Source organism: Tupaia chinensis, unplaced genomic scaffold (assembly GCF_000334495.1).
Source record: "Tupaia chinensis unplaced genomic scaffold, TupChi_1.0 Scaffold000076_1, whole genome shotgun sequence".
NCBI classification, from domain to species: domain Eukaryota; kingdom Metazoa; phylum Chordata; class Mammalia; order Scandentia; family Tupaiidae; genus Tupaia; species Tupaia belangeri.
The window spans coordinates 2,887,781-2,903,492 of record NW_006159536.1 but is presented as its reverse complement, the minus strand read 5'-3'; the positions used below and the strand labels follow the sequence as shown (position 1 = coordinate 2,903,492).

At 45.9% G+C, this 15,712-nt stretch overlaps 1 protein-coding gene across 4 annotated transcripts in view; it reads left to right on the top strand.

Annotated features, from left to right (window-relative positions):
* The window catches only part of NRP2 (neuropilin 2), a 139,558-nt gene that overhangs the window by 73,661 nt on the left and 50,185 nt on the right, over positions 1–15,712 (top strand). For all 4 annotated transcript variants that reach the window (XM_006142458.3, XM_027768426.1, XM_006142460.3 and 1 more), the window contains exons 10-12: positions 739–883; positions 6,769–6,885; positions 10,674–10,814. In XM_006142458.3, coding sequence (XP_006142520.1) covers positions 739–883; positions 6,769–6,885; positions 10,674–10,814 — 403 coding nt within the window. The remainder of the gene's footprint in view (positions 1–738; positions 884–6,768; positions 6,886–10,673; positions 10,815–15,712) is intronic.

The window sequence follows — 15,712 nt, the reverse complement described above, 5'->3', positions numbered from 1 at the left end:
GGTCCTGCAGCTTTCCAGAGGCCGGTCAGCCACAGCCTCTGGTCACCCCCACATCTATCCTTCCTCAAGATGAGTAGCTATCCGGTGTGCTCTGGATGGGGTCTTCTACCTCTGGCTTCAACCAGGACAGCCACCCACTGCCATTGGTCTTATGTATTGGGGCTCGAGGTGAGATTCCTTTGGACTGATGGGATTCCTTTAAACGAAGCTTTGGGAAGCAGTCGGAGGCTATCACTGTGTGCCCAGAGGCCCCTGTCATTAGCCTAAAGAAGGGGGTATTTGCTATTCACGTCCCTTCAGCCCATCAACTGGTATCTATGAGTCAACTTGGACTTTTTAAATTGAGACTTTTGAGCAGTCAAAATCAAAGCGTCCCTTTTTCAATAAACCGAGGAATTCAGGTGGTTGAAACAGTAGAGGTCAACTTAAAACACGTTTTGAAGCCTTATTCTTCCCTGAGTCCTCGGTGTCAGTCTCAGGATAAAGGATATAAACCTAGAAGCTGTCACTTCTGACCACTCCCTGTTTTCCATATTTTCCACATTTTTAAGTCCCCAACTACCTTTTCAGTGAATAAAACCCTTTCTCTGACAATGACATGTACCATAACCAAGAGTTGACTGTGAAGTTGTCTTCCTGGTTGGATATGAGGGGTGCGGAGGGGAAGTGGGAGGAAAAGGAAGAAGGCAAGTGGAGAGGGGAGCCACACCAAGGGCTGAGTGTCCTGCCTCTCTGCAGCTGTTTGAAGGGAACATGCACTACGACACCCCCGACATCCGAAGGTTCGACCCTGTTCCCGCGCAGTACGTGCGAGTGTACCCAGAGAGGTGGTCACCAGCGGGTATCGGGATGCGGCTGGAGGTGCTGGGCTGTGACTGGACAGGTAAGACTCTGCTTTCCTCTCAAGTCTCACTCAACTGGTCTTAGTGACTTCGGCATCCTAGTATGCCCTGGGGAGGGCACCCCTGCCTGGTAAAGTCCTATCACCTGGAAACCCTGCAGATCCCTGCCATGTTCTCTTGCTTCAGACCATGGGAGCTGCAGCCACTGGACTTGGGACAGTCTCCTAAGGGATGTGCTTTGTCTTTTGTAAAGGATCATTTCAGTTCTCCAACCCGAGTCTCTTGAAAACAAATCATAACCACACACCACCCACCCAAATTCAATTAGACCCTGACTCTTCAGGCCAGAGGGCTGTGACTGTTGATTTAGGGAAGAAAAAACCCCTCATGATAATAAAGTAATCGGTTTATGTCTGAATCTGGCCTCCAGATGTCAGTGGCTAAGAGACTTCATTTTCATTTCGAAGCCACATCTGTAAAAGGGATTTATTTGCTCTGAAGAGACCCTGTCGTGGGAGGGGCTGACGAGAACAGGGCATCTTCCCAGTGTGCGGCAAGGAGTCTTGGTCATTCCCACCCTGCCAGATGGCACAGGCCTTGGGGGGCGGGGAGGGACACCTTAAATGCTCCCTAAGGAAGGAGAGGCCTACTGAGGCCTGCTGAGCATGCCCATCCTTCCTCATTTCCATAACCTCCTGAGTCAGGCCCTTCCTTTCCTCTGCACACCAGCCCTCCTCGCTGAGCAACCTGGTACTAGATCTCACCCTGACCTCACATACTACCTGCCAAAGAGGGCTTGAGGGAGCCACCGGGGACTCAGCCCGAATCCCATGCCAACAGGGCAGGCAACAGACTGAGTTGTCTTGTCTCTATCAGGGCCCCAGGTGCCCAGTTTTTCAGTCTGTGCCTTACCTCTTACCAGCTCACCAGCAGGATAGCGTGAAGGATTAATGAGGGCATGTTGGAAAAGTGTTTTTGGTCCCAGAAAGAAAAGTGCTACCTGTGTTCTGGCTCTGAGGGAGCAGGGGAGCCTCTTGGATTCACACAGGCCAACAGCCTCTCTCACCTTTGAATGGAAGGCAGCCCAGTGAGTGTATCCTAGTAGGACGATACCTTGCCCCTCACTTTGTAGGGATGACACCAAGCTTCCTTGCAGCCTGTGGGATTGGCATCACCTGAAGGTTCGTCAGCCACAGCCTTTGGTCACCCCCCGCCTCTACCCTTCCTGTAGATGAGTGCCTCCAAGATGTGCTCTGGTTGGTTCCTCCACCTCGGCACCTGTCCTCTAGCAGACGTTCCAGCCCTCCTCCCCTATACAAGCTGGCCTCACCTGTGACTGGGAATCAGACTCCACTGCAGGGGGTCCATGAGCTTCTAGGCCAGTGGCTTTCTAACATTCTGAACATGAGCCACAATTTAAAATAAATTCATATCACAGCCCACCTGATTTACAAGTACATACATAAGCACTCACACCTGTGCGTGCATGGGGGTACCGTGTATCGTTAAGTGCTTAGACTCAGAGACCTATTGCCACATTCAAGTCCTGCCCCTGCCCATGGCCGGCTGCATAACTATAGACAAGTTACATGTCTCTCAGCTCCTTAGTTATCTTAGCTGACAAATGTGGATAAAAATAAGTCTTCACCCTCTAAGATTGTTATGAGGATTAAATAAAATAATGGAGGTGAAGGACTTAGACTGCTGTCTAGCACCTAGCAAGCCTGTTATAATATGAAGAGTCTTCAAAAAGTTAACGGAGAGTGTGCATCCTAAAAAGTTATGGGTAAATTTCACAATTTCTGCAATAAAGTGAAGTTGTACTTTAATCTCATTTCTGCAAGAACTTTTTGAAGTTCATGAGTAAATGCAACTGAAACAAAAGGTCCCCAAAGGAATGTTCATCTTTACCCTGTGAAGGCACTCTGAAACTTTATAGCCCATATTTTTAAAATGTTAGTCATGACCCATTAAATTGATCCCACAACCTACTGATGGGTGTGACATACGGTTTGAAAAAAGAGAGAGAGAGAGAGAACGAAAAAGAAAATCACAGATAGAAGCCAACTTCTCTCTCTTTCCTTTCTTCTTTCTTTTTTTAATTTGCCAGAGGGCACATGCACTCACCAGAGAGAAACGGAGAGTGAGGATCATGAGAAAGCACCTCCATGGGAATGGCCTCACTGCAGTCCCTTGTACTCCATCTCTCTCCTTTCAAGACTTTGAGAACACACACGTGCTCACACATGCGTACCCACCCAGTGCAGTTCACAAACCATGCAGTCAGCCGTGTGGGATCCGACCACCTTAACCAGCATACCACCAGCTAGTTACCAACTTCTCTTTTTAAAAACAGAAAACTGACATCCGGAGAGAGGAAGCCACTTGCTAGAGGTCACTCAGCTAGTTGGGGACCAGTTCAGACTTCCCTGCTCTCCATTGCCCTCCTGTGCCATGCCTTTCCCAGTCTGGCCTAACTTTATGACTGGATGGACAGTTGCTAATGACCTCTTCCCATTATGGCTCCCTCAGCCTGCCCCAGATTACGCTGGTGATGGTCAGCCACGGGTTTCTTATTTCAAAGCCCTGCCTGGCTGTTCCTGGGAAGATCAGCGTTGAGGCACACACCCTCTGCCCAGTCTCCTTCCCTTTGAAGTCTCGACATCTGGTTTCAATTTCAGGGCAGCGTTGCTATTTGATGGGCAGTTACCGTGGCGCGCCCAGTACAAACACAGTGGGCACAGAGGCCGTCTGCTGTTTTTTCACTTTCATTTACACGCCCTGCCCTCTCGATGCCTTGCTGGCCCCCGTGCCCCTGGATTTAACATTATCTCCACCAATCAGTTGACCCACTTGGCTAGCTAACACTTCCGGAAATTGTTCTTCTTAGGTCATGTGACATTGTTGACTTTTCAAATGTCCATCTGTTTCTGCGACCCATGGTTGGTTCACTTCTTCATTGCTACCCTGAAAGGATAGCAGGGAAAATAATGGGCTGGGTTCAGTTGCTGCAGCTAAATAATTTGACAAGGCTGCTTCACCTGTTCGTTAGTTTGTTTGTGTTTCAAATGATTACTTCTTGCCTTGCCGCCCAGAGTTTGCTTTACAATTGAGTTTGAGATTCTATGACACAGTGACAAATTTGAACTTACAAATTAGGACGCTTCGAGGTTATTTGCTGTTTACTGTGAGCAAGAGGCAGACACAGCAAAGGGAAGTATGAAAGGTTATGTGCGTAGTATTTAATAGCAGAAAGGTGGGAAGTCGACCGTGAAAAAGCTATTCAGCGTATTTAGCAATTTCCTCCAGCTCCTGGCTTTATTAAATGGTATCCTGAAGGGTGCCTGACAAAGGCGCCTAATCACATACAATAGTGCAAAGGCACATGTATAGAAATGGGAGGAACAATGCACTGGCATCTTTGGGAGCCTTGCTGGAGGGCAGCTCTCAGGTGAAGACTCCATCCCAAAACACATGAACTCAGGCACCAGTTTCCAGAACCTCCTTTGCCCCACCCAGGGCCTGACTCACAGCTTCATTCATTCCCTAAATGGTTGCTGAATGAATGGTGGCATAAGCAAATAAACAAGTGAATGAATGGGTGCATGAATCACCTAGAGCCCAGGTTAGAACCAACTGCCTGCAGCCAGGTTTGGTCTAGCCAGGTTTTATTGCCTGCTACTTATTATAACGTTTTGAATAAGTTGCCAACATTGTCAAGGCTGGAGATATTACATGGGAATTTTTAGCTTCTTGTTGGAGGGTGAGAAATAATTTGGAAGACTTGGCCACAGTAGGCCAGCTTCTTTCCTGGCCTCAAGCAGCTGGAGGCCCCTTTAAACCAGTGCCTTCCCCCCCATCACACCTTATTCTTTCCAACCTTCAAACTAATTCTTTTCCTTAGGTTGCTGTTTGGATCCAGGAAGCTCTTAAATTTGCCACACCCTGACCTAAGGGCACAGTCCCAAATGACTTCCCCCAAATCGTCTTGGGTCCCTTTAGGCCCATATTCCTGTCCATCCAGTTTAAGACAAACACAATATCTGGTGTCCTTCCCAAGCTCTCAGGCTTTGCTATGCTTTTATTTATTATAGGTGGGCCCCAGAGGTAAGAATGTTTTGCAGGGTTGGCTTTGGTTCATACAAGTTATGTCTGACTCAGAGAAGGCTGAAAAGAGAGTCTGTTCCACGTGAAAGGAGCAGTGAGCAGGGACGTCTCCTCAGCTGCTGTTCAAGGGGCAGTGTACACATACACGTTCTCCATGTGGAGAAGGCTCATTTCATTAAGCATGGAGTTTCTTCAGACTGTTGTGGGATGACTTCTGTGATGATATCCAGGTTCTTGGTGTTTCGGACAAAGAACTGAATAAAACACGCCAATGGTGAAAGGAAAAGGTAATTTATTAAGTAGAAGAGAAAGTAGAGTCCTGTGAAGTAGGAACAGGTCTGAGTGGATAGAGAAAGAGTGGCTCAAAAGGCCGTAGCAGTTGCATTTTGGGAGATTTATCATTTTTTAAAAGAATTATTTTATTCATTGCCATTATTTTATTATATTGAAGTTAATCAGAGAGAGATAGAGAGAAGGAAAGTGAGAAAGGAAGCTGCCAGTTCCGGACCTCGAACCACAGTCAGCCATGTGGGAGTCGAGAAAGTAGAGTCCTGTGAAGTAGGAACAGGTCTGAGTGGATAGAGAAAGAGTGGCTCAAAAGGCCGTAGCAGTTGCATTTTGGGAGATTTATCATTTTTTAAAAGAATTATTTTATTCATTGCCATTATTTTATTATATTGAAGTTAATCAGAGAGAGATAGAGAGAAGGAAAGTGAGAAAGGAAGCTGCCAGTTCCGGACCTCGAACCACAGTCAGCCATGTGGGAGTCCAGTCACCTCAACCACTAGGCCACCTGCCGGCCCCATAAGATTTATCATTTTTTTAACCTAGGTCATGTTTGTTGATCATTGGCTGGGCCCATTCATTGTTCTTATCTCATTGGTTCTATCAAATATGGTTGGGCCCGCTGATTTTTCATTGGCTATGTCAAGTGTAGCTGAGCCGACTGATTCATCTCACTGGCTCTGTCAAATGAGGCTTAATCAACTAGACATCCCCACTACTCTCCTGCTTACATTACCCTGGGCAGGGAATTTTCTGACCTTAGTAGTTTTTCTATCTAGCCACATGGATAGATGCTCCAGCCCCCTTACCCACATCCATTTGCTAGCTTTCTCCTGCCTCAAAAACCATGTTTGGTGGACATTATTCATATCGTGTGTGTACATTTACCCACACTCTGTCTTAAATTGAAAACCCAGAGTGTAATTTAGCCCTTCCTCGGTGTGAATGTCACTCATCTCTGTCATTGTTTCATGTGACCTTTTGTGCTGGCCTCAGGGTCTCTGCTGTGGAGTCTAGAGTGTGAGTTTGCTTCTGCCATGGCTCTTTCTGTTGCTTGTGACAATCCTCATTTCAACTCAGGTGATGCTCTGTACCTCACTGACAGCACACAGTGATGACATACAGGGGTTTGAACACATATGTGCCTCTTTGTTTTCTCTCTCTCTCTCTCTCTCTCTCTCAAAACAGAGAGAGTTTTGCCATAGGGCACATGTACCTGCTGGAGAGACAGAGACACAGAGAGAGAATATGAGAAATCATCCTCAGTGGAGGTGGTGGGGAAGATGATTACACCTCCTCTATTCTCATTTTGGGCACACACACAAGTGAGTGAATTTCAAGCCTCTGGTCTGGGGCTCAAACTGTGGTCGATCATGTGGGAGTCCAGCCCCTTAACCACTACACCATCTGCTGGCCCCCACTTTTCTTCACTAAAAGTCCACACTTAGAGGAAACATACGTGTTGACATCTGCTGCTGGTGGTTGTGATGCAGGCTGCTGAAGTGTTCTCTTCTCTTCCTTTGCCTTTACATAGACTCCAAGCCCACAGTGGAAACACTGGGACCCACTGTGAAGAGCGAAGAGACCACTACTCCATATCCTATCGATGAGGAAGCCACAGAATGTGGGGAAAACTGCAGCTTCGAGGACGGTAAGGAGAAGGGTGGATGTCATATCACATCCAGATCAGTTGGAGCGGATACTGGCCTCTGGCTGGACAGGAATCTGGGGGTCTCCTGCATCAGAGGCCCAGGGGGCCTCAGGGAAGGGGTTGAGGAGATGTGGTTACTCAGGGACTTGGGGTAGCAGCTATTTACAAACAACCTAGGAACACTTAGATGTTGTAACAACCAGTATACCCCCAGAGGAGTGAACCCAGTGATTGTCAGTTAATATGAGGGTGCTTCTCAGAGGACTTCTGCTTTGCAAAGTCTCATTGTTAAGCTCTCACTTCCTTTTCCTGTTAAAGGAAAGCTGGTCTCATCCTAGAATTCAGCTTGGATAGTCCTGTTAAGCTGCATCTCTGTGGTGGTCATCTGGGTGATCCGGTCTGTGGAGCTTAGTCAGGTTAATTCAGCAGTTAACCATGACTTAATTGCAATTTCCTGTTCTGATGTGACCAAGTGTAACGTTGGTGATTCTGTATGACAGTGTATCACATCCTCCTTGACTGAGTGCAGATCACAGACAAAAGGCAGGAATGAAAAATCAGCCTCCACTGTACCTTCAAAACTCAGGGGCCCCTTAACCACTACACCATCTGCTGGCCCCCACTTTTCTTCACTAAAAGTCCACACTTAGAGGAAACATACGTGTTGACATCTGCTGCTGGTGGTTGTGATGCAGGCTGCTGAAGTGTTCTCTTCTCTTCCTTTGCCTTTACATAGACTCCAAGCCCACAGTGGAAACACTGGGACCCACTGTGAAGAGCGAAGAGACCACTACTCCATATCCTATCGATGAGGAAGCCACAGAATGTGGGGAAAACTGCAGCTTCGAGGACGGTAAGGAGAAGGGTGGATGTCATATCACATCCAGATCAGTTGGAGCGGATACTGGCCTCTGGCTGGACAGGAATCTGGGGGTCTCCTGCATCAGAGGCCCAGGGGGCCTCAGGGAAGGGGTTGAGGAGATGTGGTTACTCAGGGACTTGGGGTAGCAGCTATTTACAAACAACCTAGGAACACTTAGATGTTGTAACAACCAGTATACCCCCAGAGGAGTGAACCCAGTGATTGTCAGTTAATATGAGGGTGCTTCTCAGAGGACTTCTGCTTTGCAAAGTCTCATTGTTAAGCTCTCACTTCCTTTTCCTGTTAAAGGAAAGCTGGTCTCATCCTAGAATTCAGCTTGGATAGTCCTGTTAAGCTGCATCTCTGTGGTGGTCATCTGGGTGATCCGGTCTGTGGAGCTTAGTCAGGTTAATTCAGCAGTTAACCATGACTTAATTGCAATTTCCTGTTCTGATGTGACCAAGTGTAACGTTGGTGATTCTGTATGACAGTGTATCACATCCTCCTTGACTGAGTGCAGATCACAGACAAAAGGCAGGAATGAAAAATCAGCCTCCACTGTACCTTCAAAACTCAGGGGTTCCAGATGGGAAGTCTGTATTCTTTCGTTTTATCTTTGAAGCATATCCAAGTTAGATAAAAACAATAATTGGCAGAACCCAAAAATAAGTCACATTTTAAATCATACGGCTAAGGTCACCAAGTATGAGGACATTACTAATAAACCACAAATTTTGGAACACCTGGCATTTTTGGCTAGAATTAGAAGCTTGACAGCTTCACGTTACAGTAAATTACTGATCATTAGTAAATGTTCGTTAGACAAAATGAGGGAAGATTGGCAAAAAACACTTGGAAAGTGATGGAGACATAAAGATGTAGGGAGACGAAGAAGTCTGTGGACCCGCACGCACGGCCATTAGACAGTAGGAGGAACTTCATGATGGAGTGAATGGCTCCAAAAATGGCTACAAAAAAGAATGGGAGGAAAGCCAAAAATAAATGCTGAAGTCGTGTGACTGAAAAATGATAATTTAATGCATATGCGTTTGGGAATGTGCTTTTGTATATTGTGTGGGTGGGGGACACTATTGGTCAGAGTGAGTTGAATACGGAATCTGACATTTTAATGAACTTGTTTTTGTTTTATGAAGAGAAGGAGACTTGGAGAATCTTCCAAGACATGTTTAAGATAGTTCAAGAGCCAAAAGAGGGATGCACAGGGAGTTGATATATGGTATTGGATTTGCGGAGTTAGTTTGTAGGGGGACTGTGAGGGTGGAGGTTCTATCTAAATGGCAATCCAAAGGAAGATATAAGGTTTCTGCTGCACATTTTCAGAAGTTTATTTTTAATATAATTTTCCCATTTATAGAGGTTTGTTGCACTTGAGGTTTCTTTGATAGTTCCTCCCTTCTCTTTTTTTTCATTTTGCAAAGGGTCTTTTTTGTGGAATTTGGTTCCTGAGATACAATATGCATGTAAACATTAGAGAGGAATTATGGTATATTGAATTACTCAATGTTTTTGAACAGAAAAATAGAAATTGTTGGGAGAAGGGAATGGTGAGGGCTAAGGGCTGACTTTTCCAAGCCACAGGTTGATGCTTCTGTAATAGGTTCCATGTGTTTCTTCTTGACTCAAGCTGACTTTGGCTAAGGGTGGGCAAACATTAAATATCCTCTCTTGGGAAAAGGAGGCATGAACAGGGCCTAGTGGTAAGCTGCCTCCTGCCTCTCAGGACAGCAGTGCCCTGTTCCCCTGGAAGCGAGTCCTCCTCACCCCCATGGTGAACAATTTGTTTTTACCAATCTGTTGTTCCCTTTAGACTTCCTAACCTGCATACTAAGGCTTCCCCGCGGAAATTCCTCTCTGGGAACCTTGGAAAAGGAAGTGAGAAGGCCAGAGACCCCACTTCCTCCCTGCTACCAGCATTAGCCAGCACTTTTCCGCTGTCTCTGCAGCCACTGCTGGCCAAAGTCCAAATTTGGGTTCCCATTTCCTCTCTTTCCCCACCGCCACCCCACCCTCACTTAATCACCTGCTTGGCATTGGCTCACACTAGGGTTTTGGAGCTAGGTGGAACCTCAGATGAAACCGTCTTAGTTTGGTCTTCTGCCTTAGGCAGGTGAACCACCAAAAGAGATAGGACAACCCCTTATGTAGTCATTTCTCAGTGCTCCATGGGGAAAGCATTCCCTCTACCTCTCTGGGATTCCACCCTTCAGGGATTCAACCTGATGTGAAATGATTTTTCCTCCTGGTCAGCACTGAGCTGGATGTCTGGCTGGTCTGGCCCCTTCGTTTTACTCTGAACATGCCAAATTTCTCACTTGGCAATATCTCCCCATGGAGATGCCAAACTGTCCCGGTCTCCTGAAATAGAAGACTATCACAAAGAGGTGGAGGGTAGAAAACAAGCCTTTCTTGTTTCTGAGGTCACTTTCTCCTCGCTGGCCAGAACCTCCCAGGCATTTCAGCTTCTCTGGATGCTAATGGGCTGCCCCATCACTTGTGAGAGCCAGGTTGGCAGGAGATGAGATAATACTTTTTTAGGAGCCAGCCTTCTACCGAGGCACTGGGGAGACATTCTTCTCTGGCATTTAGGGAACAGCAATTTTCACATTTGTCTGCTCTCTGAGGTAGACAGAGGAGGCTGATTAGAGCCTGAAGCCATTTGGTGGCCTCATTTATAATTGCTTACTATGGGAACCACTGGCAGACTTGGCTTTCATGCCTGGGAAGGATGAGACCAAAGGCTGACCCGACAGCCAGCGATCGCCAAGATGAGTTGAATGGATAAGCACAGGGAGCCACTTCTCTCTCTGCCCTCCACTTAGGACTTGCCAGCCATTTAAACAGCACTGTGGCTGTTCTCTGAGTCCATTTCATTTGCCTTCCTTTGGGTTATTTTTCCCCCTTTTAGACAAAGATTTGCAGCTCCCTTCAGGATTCAACTGCAACTTTGACTTCCCTGAAGAGCCCTGCGGTTGGATGTATGACCATGCCAAGTGGCTCAGGAGCACCTGGACCAGCAGCTCCAGCCCGAATGACCAGACCTTTCCAGGTAAGCCAGCTGTGAGTTCAGGGGTAAACAAGTCCAGAGGTGACCAAGGTCAGAGGTGAAAGAGTTAAGGCTAGCCTACTCTCCATATTTCTTAGCCCCAGAGTCCCTTGTAAGCTTCATAGCTTCCCACCACAGAGCAATCCTCTGTTCTTTGCCCACAAACCACCACAATCTTTGCTCAAGACGTCACCTCACAAAATAGCCAGTTGGTGGTTACCAGCCCTCTCCTGTGATTAAACATAGCCAGAAAGCTGGAAGAGAGAGAGGAAGCCTAATAAAAAAGAAACAAGAAGAAGAAAGAAGGAGAAACAAGAAATTAGGAGGTCCGAGAAGATGGGACAAGTCAATGTCCTTTTGTTCCTATAGCCAGCACTGGCTGCCACCTTCACAGAGCCTCTTTTCCACTTCTAGTGGGTATTGTTCCTAAAATGACTCATTGGGAAACCGCTGGCCTCAGGTATAATACTTCTCTGAGGGAATCATCATTTCTGTGGCCAACCAAATTGAGGGACTAAAATGCTGTCACACCCATGGGTGCCTAGTAAAACTGCCGGGCATTTGGCCTTGAGAAATGTGTTACAGCCAGTTTTTGAACTATTGTTAAGCCTGCCCTTTTATTCTCTGAGAGTCACATCTCAGAAGCCTCTCCTGGCTTCTACTGTTAGCAGAAAGGGGCTGCCTTTAGCCCTTCTAAACAGGTAAAAGCAAGAGTTGTATACTATCTCCACTGTCACATGTTTTAACAGTGCTGTTCCGTAAATACTTAACAACAGGTTATTCAGGAATTGAAAAAAACAAAAACAAAAAACTTTGTTTTGGAGCCCAGCCAATGGCGTAAATGGTTACATTGCTAGACTCCCACATGGTCTACCACAGTTCGAGTCCTGGACCCAGTGGCTTGAAACAGGCAGGGCGTGTTTGCATGTATGCCCAAAACCCTAAGAGGAGAATGGAGGAGAAGGAATTGTGGTATGGCCATCCACTCAGGGGCGATTTCTCACTTTCTGTCTCTCTGTCTCTCTTTGTGTCTCCAGGGAGTGCACATGCCCTATAGCAAAAATAAATAAATAAATAAATAAATAAATAAATAACCTCTCTAAAAAAGGGGACTTTGTTTTGTAATGTTTGTCACTTTCTGTGGTGTAAATACTCTTCTCATGCTCCACTTTAAGCTATCAACACATTATTGGAGGTGGAATTGACAGTATAGAAATAGGGCATTGCATGGTTTCTTTCATTCTTACAGATTTGGCCCAGCCTCTGTGGTATAGTAGATAACATACCAGACTACAGAGCTGGAAGCCACATGCCAACTACAGTTCAGATCCCCAGCCCAGCCTGAAAATCATGACATATTCCCATAGTCCTGGCAGGCTGGAGAACTGGAGGAAGGCAATCATGGTATGACCAAGCCCCAAGAAAGAGGGTATTTCTCTCTCTTTCTCTCTCTCTGTCTGTCTCTCTGTTTTTCTCCCTTATGTGCACACATGTGCTCTATCATGAATGAAAAAAATCTTATATGACCTCAGGAGCATGAATATTGGTAAATTAAATAATTAGAAAATTTGAGTTTTGAGTATTTTTACCTTTAATTATAATATAATTTATAGAATTGTAACTTTTTCATTATGTTTACATTTAACAACTGGCTTGCAAAATCTCAGAACCTTTAGTAAGTGACTCACCCAAGCTCCAGTGCATCACCCATTAGATTTCAGTTTTCCTACACCTCTGGCCTGGACCTTAGACCCTCTATAAGCATTTGACAGGAAAAGGGTTAACTCTGGAAATTTAGTAGATCTTAGAAGATCAAATATTGCCTGAATGCAACAATGGAAAAAGGCTAGAAAATAAAACGGGGGAGGGAGGCAGCAGATGGTGAAGAGGTTAAGGTGACTAGATGCCACATGGCCAAGTGCACAGTTTAGACCAGACCCAGCAGTTCAAAAAGCACGCCAGGCGCATGTGCATAAGTGCCCAAAATCTGGAGAGGAGAATGGAGGAAAATGGATTGCAGTGTAGCCATCCCCTCTGGAGAGTGCTGTCTCATTTTCTCTTTCTCTGTCGCTGGTAAATGTAAGAATTCTATAGCAAATAAATAAATAAGGCAGAGGAGAATGCAGTCTCCCCTTCTGCAGGCTCCCTCAGAGCTGCTCTGTAGCCCCTTACCCTAAGGAGAGACTGAGTCTCCTGTGCCCAGAGGATGGCAGCAGGACAGAAGGTAGGGGAGCTCTTCGGCTGGCCTTCTGACACCGTTTGCACTTGCCTTCCCAGAGGGTCACAGTGTCTGCTCTGAAGAAAAACATTTTCCTGTTTCAAGTGTTTATCTCTTCAGCATTTGAGTGCTCAGAGAGATTAATATCTGAAGATCACCACAGCCTCAGGCAACAGGAAAGAACACTTACCCTGGCCCCAGCCTCAATCACCCTCCCCCTCTCATTCACTGCAATAATGTTTAATTAATATAATGAGCCTCCTGCACGTCAGAAAAAAATACTTATTTTTATAACCCAGCCTGGATTTTTCATTTCATTTCCTCTCCTTTGAGACTGGGTCCAATTAATTGGTGGATTTCCCAACCCCCACCTCTTATCCAAATGGAAAGAAGGTTTGTGGGGTGTGTGTATACACAGTGTTTGCAATGGGGGAGGTGCCTGTATATTTGCGTGAGAGTTTGTGCTTTATATGCATGGGTGTGGGTGTGTGTGTCTGTGAGGAGCTTGTATAAGGGAGTAGTTTTGGCAGAGGCACTTAGAATAAAGGAATATAGACAGGGATGCTTTACAGGGTGGGGATATTTACTGGCTCTTTTCTGTGCCTGTCTTTGAATTCTTTCTAACTATTCTAGTCTCCTCCCTTGTATTCTTCTAAGCAGAATGTCTCTGAGTGTGTCTGAGGCCAGCTCTGCCCAGGTTAGGCCACTAATCAGCGAGTGACAGTTGTGGGAGGGCTTGAGTTCCTCCTTTTGACCTCAGCCTGTCCCCCTTCCCTTTCTCCCTTCACCTCTGCCTCTTCCTCCTCCTCATCCAGTCCTGGTCATCCCTGAATGCCCTGTCGGTTGATCCTTGCTACTGTTGGGGAATTTTAGTCTGTGTCTTCATTCTAGTTGATTCATTACACCCTGTGGTTTGTCAGAGCAAGCTCCCTAAGCAGGCAGAATTCCAGCCTTTGGCTGAATGAATGAGGACAGAGAAAATGAGGGCCATAGGAACTGCTAGATCTAATGTTGTTCCTCCCTGAAGATATTGAGAAAGAAAATAATTATTTTCCTCTTCCAAAGGAATTCCTGAAGTTTGGAAAAGTGGTGCTTGTAACCTGCCTCTGGGAAACAAAATCATGACGTTATTCCCCAAGCCCTTCCCTCTCTCCTCTGATGATTTTAAAAATTGTTTTCTGTTTCCTGTTTTCCTTCTCTTTTGCAAAAATCAGGCTTAAAGCAGAAGAGGATAGAAAGCCCTTTCTGTTCAGGGTGGTCCTTTCTTTTTCTTCTTCTTCAAAAAAATGGGGCCCTGAGGGGAGCAATTGGGAGAAAGGAAGCAGATGTGCTTGGGTAGGGGCAGGGCAAATGCTAATGGGTTCAGGGAGCCCAGGCGCCTTCAGAGTCAGACCTAAAAGCTGCTGTGTCACCCACCCTCTGCCAGTCCACAGAGAGGAGACACTCGCTCTGTAAGAGACGTGTGCCATATGCTCTATCCCCTTATTACATAGGTAAACAAAAGTAATTTAGTTTAAGAAAGGAGGTGTCCCCATCAGGGTAGAGGGAGTAGGATGAAGAAGGGTAGAAAGAAAAGAGGCGGCCATGTTGAAGTATCACATGCAGGCAGTTTGATTGGAAGTGTCTGTGGAAACTACTTACATTCCTTAGATATTTTCTGATTTAGTTGTTTTCTCATGTTTTTGGTCTTTCCTTTTTTCCCCTTTTCCTTTTCCTTTTAAGTAAGCAATTAGTTTTGCTCTTTTGGCTAGTGGTAATGGTTGCTTAAGGCTGACGAGACACCCACTGGTTTCATTCCACTGTTTTTGTTTTTCAAGATAGTCCTTCAAGCCACTCAGAATTTCTTTTTTTAGAAATTTTTGCTTTGTGGCTTAGCTGCCTGGAGTGTGTTCATACCAGCCCCTGGAGACAGCGTTCCAAATTCAGTGACCCCTGGTGGTTGCAAAGGAGCCTACCCGATGGTCTCTGAGAACCACTCTGCCCTTTCTCTGCAGCTGCAGTGACATAGAAAGCATCTCACTTGGTAGGAGTCACAGAAAGTATCTCCCTTGGTAGGAGCTGGCATGTTTTCTACAGGCATTCTCAGGTGTTCAGATCATAAATGGAGTTTTGAGGACAATCAGCTTCAGTGCTTTAAAGAACAGGGCAAAACCTCCTTGGAATGATAGGATTGGGGCAAGGCATTTAGAGGTGCAGCGGTAAATATGTTAGCACTAACCACATGTGACTATTTGAATTTGAATTAATTAAAATCGTTATGACTGGGGCCAACAGATGGCCTGGTGGTTAAGGTGCTGGACTGCCACATGGTTCAAGTCTCAGATCTGGCGGCTTGCTTTCTTACTTTCTCTCTCTCTCTTTCTCGGGTGAACGTGCATGCCCTATAGCGAATTAAAATAATAGTAATACATTTTAAAAATAATTCTTTTTAAAAATTATTATGGCTAAAAGTTCAGTTCTGCTTTCCCACTAACCACATTCCAAGGGCACAATAGCCAACTGTTGGTCAGTGCATATATGAAACAGGTCCCTGGTCACAGAAGGCTGACTTGGACAACACTGCTAGAGTGCTTTGGGGCCTGAACAGGCAAACCACCTCCAGGCCCCTTGCTGAAGCTCTCTTTCCTTGGTTTGATATAAACCAATAAGCAAGTAATTACAGGGATGCATCTTCTCAATGATC